The sequence below is a fragment of the Magnolia sinica genome, chromosome 10 (genome assembly GCF_029962835.1).
Source record: "Magnolia sinica isolate HGM2019 chromosome 10, MsV1, whole genome shotgun sequence".
In the NCBI taxonomy this organism is placed as follows: domain Eukaryota; kingdom Viridiplantae; phylum Streptophyta; class Magnoliopsida; order Magnoliales; family Magnoliaceae; genus Magnolia; species Magnolia sinica.
In genome coordinates this window covers 85561912-85575307 of record NC_080582.1, presented here as the reverse complement: position 1 = coordinate 85575307, position 13396 = coordinate 85561912, and the positions used below count along the sequence as shown (strand labels likewise).

General features: G+C 39.3%; 1 protein-coding gene across 1 annotated transcript; it reads right to left on the bottom strand.

The window, feature by feature from the left end:
• Positions 1 to 2936: 2936 nt before the first annotated feature.
• Positions 2937 to 9872, bottom strand: LOC131217266 (transcription factor bHLH35-like). Its single transcript, XM_058212150.1, has 5 exons — positions 9747 to 9872; positions 8854 to 9013; positions 8281 to 8520; positions 4902 to 5072; positions 2937 to 3205 (listed from the first exon to the last, which is right to left on the bottom strand). Exons 1-5 carry the CDS (start codon positions 9818 to 9820, stop codon positions 3116 to 3118), a joined length of 735 nt encoding a protein of 244 aa, XP_058068133.1. The 5' UTR covers positions 9821 to 9872; the 3' UTR covers positions 2937 to 3115.
• Positions 9873 to 13396: the final 3524 nt, after the last annotated feature.

Genomic DNA, 13396 nt, shown 5'->3' with positions numbered 1-13396 from the left:
GATTTTCCACCATTCATTTGGCACATGTGCATCATGATCCGAACCACGTGTCTCGTCAGATCCACCTTTGATTAGACATAACCAAAAATTTCTATGATTTCATGGCCTTTTCTCACTGAACGGGATCCATATTCTAATTTTTGTCAAGTTCATTTTTATGCCAGCAATTAAATGGCTAGGATTATCCAAACGTTGTGATACTTTGACTGACGCCCATTAATTATAGAAAACACCAAATGAATGGCTTTGATCTAATCCATGCATCTTGCACATGCAAAAATGACCAAGGGGATTAAAAATGGGGTGCCTTTGCGCATGACACCTTATTTCTTCCGCACAAAGCTTCACGTAGCAAGCGGTTTTAGTCTCTAAATTACCTAGATTTGCTTTCTTTTTATTTAATTTTCATTTCATGCCTTTTAATGTGTAATTTTAATAATTCGAATAATTAATTATGAACATAGTATTATCCGGACTAAACTCATCTCCTCTATAAAATGTAGCATTTGGCTAATTTTATTCCTACAGTTAGTCAAGTCAAAAAATCGTTAATTTTTGTTTCTAGAAGCAAAATGAGAAATATATATACCTTTTTATGGAGGGTATTTTTATGCAAATATTTCATTTATATATCCCTTTCTATCCCTGTATATGGCTTATTACAGGAGATTTAGGAGGCCCCCAATAATTTGACATCCACTCCATATATCTATTGATGTAGAACGTGTCACGGATACATTCTTAGCATGGTAGGATCAAAAGAAAGTCGACTGTAAATTGATCGTAACTTTTGGTCTGGGTATCGTTACGACACACCAGATCGAGTATCATGAACCAAAGTGGCACGAGAACTCGAGAACGAGTTCTTTTGAAGTAGAGGGAACTGATGTAGTGCGGGCCGCGAACACTTTTATGTCCAAAATGGATCAAAGAAGGCTCGATCAAAGGCAGAAATCATCAAGACCATCAGAACCTTAAAACAGACATATCTCGCAAACTAGAATGAGTTACTTGACGTACTATATGATTTTGGGGTAGGATGAGCTACTTTAGCCAACCAACCTGGCATATCCGGGTTACCAACGCCGAATTTGAAGATTCCATTAGATCGATGGTCAAATTTCATGTTTATTTTTATTTTTACTATAAATAGTAAGTTTTAGTTTGATTATAACTCTTCATCCGTTGGGCTTTAGGAGTTGTGTCCAACATGAAAAAGGGCTTAGAATAATTAGAAAAATAACGTGATTAAGCCATATAAGAAACTTACTATAAAAAGTAAATTTACTATTTATAGTTAGTTACGAATTTCTAGGACTTTTGGTTTTAGTTTGCTTTTCATTTCTCTCTTATTGCTTGGTACCCCTATTTAAAGGGTTGTAAACTCATTTATTTCATGAACCAATCAAATTATGATTTTTTTAGAATTTTATTTATATTTTTATTGTTTTTTTCTCGTGGATTCGAGAAATCTCTGTGAGGAGTTCAAAGAAGCTTCATGGATTCGAAGTCGTTATTCTTGAGGAAGAAGGTGATCGACCTCTTCACGTTCATCCTTGCGTCATCTATTATGCCAACTCACGTTAGGACCCTGGCTGGAAACTTTGAAAACATGAGTAGGCCGCAAAATAAGAAAAAAGTGAAAATGATAGCCCATTATTAAAATAATTATGATAATTCTTATTTCTTTATCTTTTTACATACAAACCTAATGCAGCCACGCCCTTTCTTTGTCTCTCTTATTTTTCTTTTACGACACGTTACACTTACCATAACCCCTAATTTTACACACACAAGGTAGTATGAGGTGGAACACATGGGAAGCGACCATGACGTCAAGCTCTATTGACCCCATTGTGATGTGTGATAGACATCTATCCCATTAATCAGATGTTCATTTTCATGATGAGACACAGACCTAAAAATTAGGCCCATCCATGACTTAAGTGGGCCAAACCAGAGAAACATTTGAGGGTGGATGGTCACTCGATGAAACCTTCTTGCTTGTATATAAGGTAAGGCTCAGTGAGATGTGGTTTAGACATCTAACCCATCCATGGTGTGTGTCCCATTTGGATGAGGTGTCAAACCAAAATTTAAGCCATTCTAAAACTTAAGCGGGCCCCGCCATGTGCTTATAGATGTTTTAGGAATGATTTCCATGCTTGCAGATGGTGTGGCCCACCTTAGTTCCAGGTATGACTAATTTTTCGAACATCCCTTAACCTAGAGGGCACAAACCAAATGCACAGTGCACTCATGCATGCACTTTTACACGTGTCATGGGCCCAACTTTTAACCTAATACAATACTCTAGTGGACCATAGCAAGGAGGCAAATCAAGGGAGGTAACTGTTTCCTTTTTTCATGGCCCACTAGAGTTTTAGATCACGCTGAAATTTGGACCCTATGGGTTTCATGAGGTGCTGCATCACGTGGGATCATTCAGATTTGGGCTCCTATAAGATATCAAAACATTCTCATGAATTCTTGTGAGGACTGGTTCGCATGTGAGCATTTCAATATATATATATATATATATATATATATATAGAGAGAGAGAGAGAGAGAGAGAGAGAGAGAGAGAGAGAGAGAGAGAGAGGGGGGGCAAATTTTTTAGATTTTATACGTACAACCAGCATGAGCTGGGTTTAGCTTTCACACAAAAGATGCATAAAACAAAATCCATGCACATCTTTAGCCCTAGTGGAAGAAATCATTCCTTTATAACAATTTCCTGAAAGAATAGATAATCTTTCAATGTAGAATCCATTTCTATTATTCTTCTAACATCTTACCAATCAGCTACCAACATAAACATGATTAGAGGGTACTTTCAAACACACCTCAAGATTCCATAGCATGGGAAATCTTCGAAAATGTGTGTGGTGAGAGAGAGAGAGAGAGAGAGAGAGAGAGAGAGAGAGAGAGAGAGATTAGAATAATGCACCACCATGTTAATTTATTAAGGACAGATGAGCCCTAATGAGGTGTGAATGGTCTACATAAGATTATGTTAATACAGGCCATCATCCACATGACTACCACACGTAAAAAGCTTAGCAGCATTTATACACTAAGTAAAGAGAAATTCCCGTTGGTTCATTTCCTTCAATTAAAAGTTCATGGTGCTTTTAGGAGCATCAAGATCCGCTATGGCCATCTCAATCTTCTCCTTCAGCTGAGCTTTCTCCGATTCATCGGCCTAAATAAAACAAATTAATCAAATTAGCTGAAATCAAAACAGTTTAGCCAATTTTGTAATGCTTTTGTAGGGAAATAAAGAACATTTTTGCATGATCAGAGCCATTCATTTGCCAACAATTAGGTTTGATTAATCATTAGGTGGGCCACAAGTTTATATCGAATTTGAACCTTTGGTTGGCTTCCTCTAACCATTTTTTTTTTTAAAATTTTTTTTATTTTGTAGATGTGAGGTCCACGTGATGATCTCACTGGCCTGATTTTTGAGACATGGTATCCACAAAGTAGAGACTTGGAGTTCGAATGATCTAAATCGTCCATTTGTTAATTAAAAATATTACTTATCAGACAACCTTAAAGTTAGTGAATTCTTCGCATTGGATGATGGGCCTTGTCCATTTTCACTTTCAACCCTTCATTTGAAGGCCATCATACGGAGTTGAATTTCGTGCAGCCAAATGCGATGGCTGTCGTATGCCTAGATTGCATATCACACCCAAAAGACAATGAGATCACATGGTGGGCCAGACAATGGTCCTCAGAAGCTAAAGTGAGGGTATTTTGGTCAATTCAATGAAATGGATGGAAGTTGAGCTACCACACTTTAAGGAGGTTTGCACCCTCACACCACGCAATGATTTGGACCGTTCATCTTAAAGATTCTATCATATGTGGTTAGCTTATATAGACTAACAGTTATCATACGTCATCACCTTTTATAAGATTAAGGTGGTTAGAAACTGTTATACTAACATATGTGAAGAAGGACAAGGACAAAGGACTGCACAGATTCAAAGATTAGGGGCTCTGATTGAATGGTTTTAAATTCATTATTTCTTATTTATTTCGTGTATATAATATATTATTTGAAAATTATCGATAAGCTCTACGTCTTGAACCACCTAGGGTTTATTGGTTCTCAATGACTTTGATTAAATACAAATTTTATTTTTTAAAAAATATATTAATTTTTATTAATTTTAAAGTTTTAAAAGTTTGATTTTAATTTAGAATCATTGTTTCAGTGTTTTAAAGATTGTGTATGATTTTTGGTAATTAAATGTTTTTTTATTATTTAAAACTATTTTTAAAAAGTACCTATATACATGATGAGCCATCTAAAATATGTTTTTCTTGATTAACGGTCTGGATCATAACATGGTGACGTTAGATGGGTGAGCTATAAGATGGGGAGTACTGGGGCGTCGATTCTTTTTCTTTTTCTTTCTTTTATATATATATATATATATATATAAAAGAGCGAGCCATGACCCATAGGGTGTTGGTCATTGCAGCCATGCATGTAGATGGGCTAAAAGTGTAAGTGTACCACACACGTGGCACGTGCAGGATCAAGAGGCTGGTGAACCCGTCCTCAACTTAAAAAGTCAGGCTCTCCCATTATTCCAGTAGACCATTCGTGTCCGTCAACGGAGACCAATTGCTCTGCACCATTAGCACGTGTGGCCAATCATATTAGTGGACCATATGTTTGTGATCCAAGCCATTAATCTGATCTAACATATAGCCGATGGTAGGGATGCCTCAAAATCTTCAAAATTGGAAGATCGTGGCCCTTCAACCAATGGCCTTCCAATGATCAAAGGTCTGAAATATTCCAATCTTGGAGATCTTTCTGGGTTACCTAATCTGCAGTGAGACCCATCATATAAACGGTTCAGATTTTGGCTAATTACCTCAACGAAAACGGTCTTGAGAAGTCTGCCAGAGAAAGCAGTGATGTTGGCTGTGATGATTTTCAGCTTGAGAGACTCAAAAACCTCACAAAGCCTCACAACTGTATCTGTCTTCTTACTGCATGTGATGCTCACAACTGAAGTCCTCTCTCCCACTTCAGAAACCCTAAGCTGCAATTATATTTAAAAAGAAAAAATAAATCAATGCAAGTTGTCAGATACAACCTTGCATGTGAACATTCACATGCAACGTTCTCTTCCCTCACCAAGTTGTCACTGGTGCATAACATCGCAGCCATGCAAAAGGTGGGCCACATCATAATGATCACTGGGGGCGAAAATGGGACTGACCCATTGATTATCCGGACCACACCCACGCAGGACAGGTTAGCCTTTTTTGATGAGTGGACCATCTTGGTGTTCTCCTGATGGTGTGGCCCACCCTTCCAATGGCTGGTCCTTGCTCTTGCTCGGTTGGTAGACTCTCAGGAGTTTCAACTCCCGGTCAAGGGTTCGAGTACCCATAGGTGCTGAAATTCCACCAGCGTGAGTGTGTGGGGTGTGTGTGCGTGTGTTGAAAAAAAAATAATTTTATATATATATATATATATATATATATATATATATATATATATATATATATATAAAGATGCAGTTAAACAGATTAATCACAAAATTTCATGATATCTCGTGCAATCAAAAGTAGTATTTTTTTTAGTTTATGCAATTCCAATGAAAGATTGAAATTGGCGTCTGTGTTCCACGTCAGTCACCACTGAAACTGGTTCGCATCACTGAAGTGGATTGCGTGGTGTGCCACACACCACCAACCGCGATGGTGCATCAACATCACCAAGTTCTGTGGGGCCCTCCATGATTTATGTGTTATATCCAAATCATCTGTCCATTTGGCGAGATTGTTTCAGGGCATAAGCCTAAAAAATGATACATATCCAAAGCTTGAGTGGACCACACCATAGAGAGCAGTGGGGATTCAACGTTTACCATTGAAAACTTCCCGCAGGTCGTAGAAGTTTCAGATCAATCTGATATTTGTTTTCTCCCATCATCCAGGGTTGCATGACCTTAGATGGCAAATAAACATCATAATGAATCTTAGGAAGGTTTTAATGGTGGGACCCACTGCTTTTTAAAGAGTGGTTCACTCCAACTTTGGATCTACTACATATTTTTAATCATTTTCTAGAATGATCTTTAAAAAAAGATGGATAAAAGGTTTGGATATGATACATACATCATGGTGAGGCTCACAGACAGGCCTTGAAAATTGGTGGTGTGTGGCACACCAAGCAATCCGTTTCCATCCGCATCACTCCACATCACCTTGTATTTAATCCACAGGGGCTAATACAACTATACCATTTGTAAAAGAGACTGATATATATACATACTGGTTTCTTACAGGTAACCAGGGCACACACATACTCTTATATGCCTACCGACACACAATATTTCCTTTCAGTGGAAGTGGAATCTAGTACAAACGTGGAAATTATTATTAAAGCTTTAATAGTATCATATTGCACGCCATAAATGAATGTGGATGTGGGTGGATCGATTTCAATGGTGAATGATATCGACACTCACAAAATTCTAAAATTTAAAATCATGCCTTTGAATTAGTATACAAAAGATTGTACCAATTTCTCCTAATTATATGGAGTGGGAATCTCAACGCTAAGTTCAAAATTGAATTCTGCAAGCTTTACTTTGAACCCGCGTTGAGATTCCCCCTCACTGGAATGCAGGAGACATTGGTACCCAATATCCCATGCACTAAGCTAAAAATACTTTAAAAAAAAATAATAATAATAAAAACCATGCGTGCCAATTGGTAGATGAGAGATTGCGTGCCAAACTACTGATTGGTGGATAAGTTGGGGGTTGGTAGGCCCCACCATATTTATTATTGCTATATAATTTGAGAGAGAGATGATAGTGTAACTCATAGTACGTAGGTAAGAGTGATGTGGATGTAACTTTCATGACATTTACACCGTCCATCAAGTTCCTTTTGGAACCCCAAAATCACGACCATCGAGAACTCAGAGAAGCTGCCCTCAGAATAAGGGTTAGGATGGGACGCCGCTATGCTGTTTATTTGCCATCCAATTCATTCATCTGATGTGTCTCATCAGGAATAATGAACTACTTAAAAATTAAATATTCCAAACCTCAGGTGGGCCATGCTAAGTGAATTTATTTAAAGGTTTTTAATATAATTTATGGGTGGTCCAACTGAGAGTTGAATCAACCTTATTTTCAGGTTCATGGAAAAACCAAGGGGTGATGAACCTGATCGATGGAGTGGATTTCATGCAAGTCAAGTCGTTTTTCCACGTTAGTGAAAGTGACCTTAGGGCAGGGTAAGTGCCCCATAGAACATGTGTGATTGATCGTATCTTTCCATTAGTGGGAGACGCCGAATAGATCTTAAGGACCTAAAATCAGGTCAGCCATTTTATTCTCAGGTCGGCCACAACATACAAAAGACAAAATAAATGAACAGCAGTGGCCCACCTGAGGAATTACACAGCTGACTTTGGAAGCAAAAGATGCAGCATTAATTACTTCCAACCCAGTTGAAAAGCTTGGATCTTACACACGTGTTGCACCTGTACGTGTGACATTAGCAAACCTCACCAATAACATCTCCTCATCTCCTCATGGCTTGCATGATAAGCAGTTTTATGAAATCAGGAGGGTTGGATCATTCATGTCCCACTTAGATATCAAGCACTCTATCTCCGAACACATGCCATGAGTAATCCAGATCGTTGATTTGTTGAGTGAGATCATGGATGAGTGTCCTAAAAAAATTACACCGGCTGGATGATCTTAGCTACTAACTGGAGGGACCCCACAAGAAAAATTCAAAGAACGGTCGAAATTCAGTTATCCATCCTCCAATCAGCACTGGACCACCTAAATCTATTTATGTATTTATTTTTATTTTTATTTTTCCACACCCCCACGAACTCTCGCCGTCGTGGGATTTCACCACCTATGGATACTCGAACCCTTGACCGGGTGTTGGAACTCCTGAGAGTCTACCACCCCAGCAAGAGTAAGGATGCAAGGGACCTTTCGTGCATGCAATGGACCTTTCATGTGCATGCCCTGGTCACACAACAGACCTTTTCTACCCAAAGATTCAATGTGATCCAAGGTGGGCCCCACTTGGATCCCACTAATATTTTTGCAAGAGTTCGTACTGGCCCACTAATCTGTAACATCGTAGAGCCAAGATCTTGCAAAAATATTACAAGGAAAGAGCCCATAAACTTACTACTAAGATCTATAGTGGGCCATCATAGGATGATGGACCATGTGAGAAAGAGATGCTATTCTTACTTACTTCTAAGATCTCAATTGGCGCCGCTGGTGGCCCGCCTGGCCCATCAACCTCACGGCCCTGATCGGTTCTCTTCTTCTTCGTCCTGGCCACCGATAGACGGCCATGATCCACTTCGAAATCAGATGGTTTCTTTTGTTTCCCAACCTCAAGGTCAGCAATCTCTGCCTGGATTCTCCTTTCTTGATCATGAAGCTCTTGAATGTAGTCGATTGCATCTTTGATTATCGAAGCCTTGTCCATCTAATCCCATCATTAATCAATAACCCGACCGATTAATAATTTATAAACTTAATCAAATTAATTAATCAAAAAATTCGATAACTTAGCGACACATATGCTTGATTGGATCAATGTGATGAGAGGGAAAGAGATATGATATTAGCATACGTCACTTTCACCATCTTTTCTTTATAAAGAAGAAAGAGTGAGGAGAAAAATGAAAAGATGTGGCCCATAATCCACCTACTTCATATAATAATTAGATATTGTCACCTTCTTCGATACACATCTAGGCAGAATTTCTAGATCTTTTCCTTCAATGATTTTTAAAAAAAATTAAGATAACTAGTCTACCTTAGTGATGTTTGGGACCACGGCTCGAAGAGCGAAGAGCCTTTCGTTGAGCTTCTTTCTTCTATTTCTCTCTGACACAATGTTCTTCGCGGTCGCAGAAGACGCGGCCCCATCCGGAGAGCTGGAATCGTAGTATCCGATCGTTTCATCCCAACCCCAACTGCCAAGAAATAGAAAAAACAAACTATTTTAAGATTGAAAGTCGACCATACTTATTTTTAAAGGAAATAAAAAATAAAAAATAAAAAAGAACCCAAATAGCTAGATAAGACCGTGATGATGGTGGTGATGACGAATCGCAAAATTAAAAAAAGAATTTTAATAAAAAATTAAGAACCTTTAAATCACCGTAAATTGGCATTATTAGGAAAGACTTCTGTGTAAAATAACTCTTGAAAAGCCGTAAATTGGAATTATTAGAGAAGACTTGTAAGTAAAATACATCTTGAAACTGTAAAAATTCAAACAATTGAGAAAAAAAAAACTCAATGATTTTATGGTGCGTGATTGACGGAAAACTTCAGTTAATCAAATACATACATTTTCACCCACTCAAGAAGAGAAACCGTCGTTAATCCCCTTTCAACTTGCATTACATTTCGCTAAAGCGAGAGAAAAAACCAAAGATTACAAATCTAAAAAATCAACAAGAAATTAAAAAAAAATAAAAAAAATCAAGCTTTTTATTAGAAAAAATGATATTTCATGACTCAAAACATCATTTACAGGTGACCGAATAGATTCAAAATATCCAAATAACACAAAATCATACTCTTTCTTGTAACAAGAAACATGGACAACTGACAACTTTAAGATCCCCATGATCGAAATCCTATAAAAAACAGAAACATGGAGATGAATAGAGGAAGTGTATGAAGTCATAGCCAGAGTACCTGTCCAGTTCTTCATTTTGGAAGAACATCTTAGTCTCCCAATAGAGGTTGTACTCTTCATCATAGTTCTCCATGATGTTGGTTGTCGATGGTGTATACAGCTCCTAGTCTTATAAGATAGGAGTTTTATAGTAGTGAGAAAGAGCGTAGAAGAAGTGAGGTCAACATCTGACACATGGCACTGTTTTACGACGATCGTTCTTGGAAAGCTCTTAGATCTTCGATCAACGGTCTAAAGCAACACCGCGTAGTGAACGGACAACGACTTCACTGACTGCACCCGTGCGAACGCAAACCGCGGGGTGTAAGAAGATAGGAGACTCCAATAGCCTACAATCCCTCTTAGCACGTGTAACTGGAAGCTCTGTGGGGTCCACTGCCATGTGGGTGTGACATCCACGCCGTCCATCTGTTGAATCAGCTCGTGGTTAGGATATGAGGCCGATAAGGAGGCAGACATAAAAGTCAAGTGGGCCAAACAACGGATAAAAGTGGGAAGGAGAGGGCCACCATTGAAACCATCCTGGGTCATGCTGCGATCTTTATATTCCATCCAAACCGTTGATAGTGTATTTTGTACCAGGATGTATGGATAACACAAATTTCAGCCTGATACGAAATTCCTGTGGGCTAGGAATGTTTTAATGGTCATCGTTCAATCCCTACTGTTTGTCGTGGTGTGTCCACATCTGACTTTTTTTTCTTTATAGTTTTAGTCTTACAACCTGATATGAGTTGGGACAACGGATGGACGGAGTGGATTTCTGATAGGAAAAACGGTGGGCCCCACAGAGGTTTTGGTAAGACCGGCTACCTGAAATGCCGGGTAGTTGAGAATTTCCTCCCTGAATAAAGGAAGTTATGTAATACTCGGGTTGCTCATTACGCTTGATACACGGGCACTTGGGATTTTGTACACGTGGCATGTTTTAAACGAAATTAAGCCGACTAAAATGTGGAAGCTTCTAATGCTAAGTCACAAGCTTAAAGTCTGATTGATTGAATAATTTGAACATCTGATTCTTGGATTCTTGTTTGTTTAAAATGCACCTATGGTTATTTTCACTTTTAACCGTACAATGAATGTGGAGCAATCCTATTGTTAAATAATATAAAAGCGTGTAATTTTTTGTTTTCAGGGTACATTTAAATTTGAATTTCTTATATTCGAACATAGTGCTTAGAGCTGGGCATTGAGTTGAGTTGGACCGTGTTAGGGTTGACTCGTCTCAATTTAGTTTTGAAATAGGCTTGACCTAAACTTGATTTGACTCGATACTGAGTTCAGCATGTCTGATTTGATCCGAGTCTAATCCGGTCTAGACTGATCTGGATTGAGTCCGATCCGGGGAGAAGTACTGAGTCAGGTTGAGTTGGCACCGACTTGGATTGAGAGATGAAGGAGAGAAAGGCCAAGAGAGTAGAGATGAGGAGGAGAAGGGTGATGTTGGTGGGTGATTGTCGAGCTTATAAGATGATGAGGATGAGCGAAGAAGAAAGAGAGGCTGGTTTGAAAGATGAGGAAGGTGACAGTGGACGGTAAGATTAGAGTCAGGTCTAACTGGATGGAGTGTTAGGTTGAGTTAATAGGTAACTCAAACTCAACTTGATTTGAATTCCGCCAAGCCTGGTCGGTTCAGACGACTCACCAATTTGGTTTGGAACGAGTCGGATGGGTCGAATTAGCCGGATTGTCCTGTGCCCACGTCTACCAGTGCCTGGTTATCATCCATCATAGTCAGCCAGAGTATCAAAATTTCTTTATTGAATAAAGGTACCTCCCGTATGACGCACGGGAAAATGGTGTGGGGTTGGTGCGAGGAGCGGATGAAGAGGTATTTTACGGCAGGAGTGCCATCGTGGCACACGTATGAGATTTCTAGTGAATCATTCGGTGGGCCCGACTGTGACCATCTGATGGAAGGTGAATTAGGGTGATCTAATTATCATGTGGACAACGATTGCTTGACAAACATGTGCGGTCAGAGAGAAAATGAAAAATGGCATACAAGTGTGGAATATATTAGGGTTTTAACAGCATGAATTTCAAAGCGTAGTTTATTTATTCTAATGAAAGAACTGATGAGTGGTTCAGATATCTTACACGTGTTAAAAGTTGCCACTCTTGCCGTGATTCCTATGTCTATTTCTCACGCGCGAGTCGCTTCGGTAATATTGTGGAACGGAATCCCATTGCTTTTGGCATTCTTTTGTAATTGGACGGCCGTTTGTCGCTTGGGGAAAACATTTTATAACGAAAATACCCTCCGTGTGCGCCCCGTAAAGCTTGTTGGGCCTCCATGTAATGTTTTATTGAATCCACACCGTCCATCCGCTTATTCAGATAATTTTAGGCATTATACCAAAATTGGTAGATCCAACTCTCAAGGGGGCCACACGAGAGGAAAAAGTGGGGATTGAACGTACGCCGTTGAAACATTCTCGGATGTCCGTTTGTCGCTTTTACCAAACGTAGGAACAACATTTTATGGCGAAAATACCCTTCGCGTGCGTTCCCCCACAAATTTTTTTTAAAGGATTAGCTACAGCGATTCGCGCGAAGAGAGATTGAAAAGGTCGGGTGATTCCGGTCCCATATATCAGGCCAATCTGTTCATCAGGTGGGCCAACTCATGTTGACTAATGAACGGCTGGCAAGAAAATTACCAACGGCCTATATTTTAACGTACAGAGATGACCCATTTGATGAGTAGGCCGGACACTATTTCATACAACAGTTGGATGGCTACACCGGTCCGATCGCTGTCCCTTTTGACATATGGTCCGTCCATATAGTAGCCCACCAAATCAACGGTTCTAATCACCATCCATCAGACCAAGGTTTGTGATAAAGGGGCGGGATTCAGTCAGGTGGGGACTGACCAAGTTCCGTCAGGTATTTTTGGACAGGCAAGCCTAGGTATATGGTCATTGTTCAGTATATCCAGGCCATCCATCTGTTGTGCTAGCTCATTTTAGGTTATGGCCTGAAAAACGAAGAAGATCCAAATCTCAGGTGGACCACACCACAGGAAACAGTAGTCATCGACCATTAAAAACTTCCTGAGGGGCTAAAATCATCACCGTATGACATTATCAACCGATTCGATGGCAAATAAACATCACAATGAGCCTTTAAAAGTTTTTAACAGCCAGCGTCCAATTATCAGCGTTTCCAGTGGTGTGGTCCACTAATAATTGCATCCATTTCACTTTTTGTTATATGCTCTTAGAAAAGCTGGCAAAAGTTTAGACATACAACACATATATCAAGTTGGGATACATGGAAAAGACCTGATTAGATCTGTGCCTATAATGGATATGATTGGTACGATTGTGATAACTCCTAGCAACATATGTGGCAGTGGGCTTCCTCGCCTTTTCAATTGAGGGGTAGGATTTGAAATCCGAATGCCTACTCAGTAATTCAGTATGCTTTTATGGAACCGAATGAACTCTCCTGAGCTATTGTGAATGTACATAGGTCATCCACGTTGTCCATCTGTTTTTTCAAATTATCTGTTTTTTCAAATTATCTTAGGAGTTGAGCCCAAAATTGAAACATATCCAAAGCTCAAGTGGGGCACCCCATAGGAATTAGTGGGAATAATGATTTCCACCATTGAAATCTTCCCAAGGCCCATAGTGAT

Coding starts and splice junctions, on each gene's coding strand:
- LOC131217266 (XM_058212150.1), bottom strand. CDS start 9,820: ATGGAGAACTATGATGAAGAGTACAACCTCTATTGGGAGACTAAGATG. Junction 9,014..9,746: donor CAAAATGAAGAACTGGACAG/GTACTCTGGCTA, acceptor ATTTCTTGGCAG/TTGGGGTTGGGATGAAACGA. Junction 5,073..8,280: donor CGCCAATTGAGATCTTAGAA/GTAAGTAAGAAT, acceptor ATATAATTGCAG/CTTAGGGTTTCTGAAGTGGG.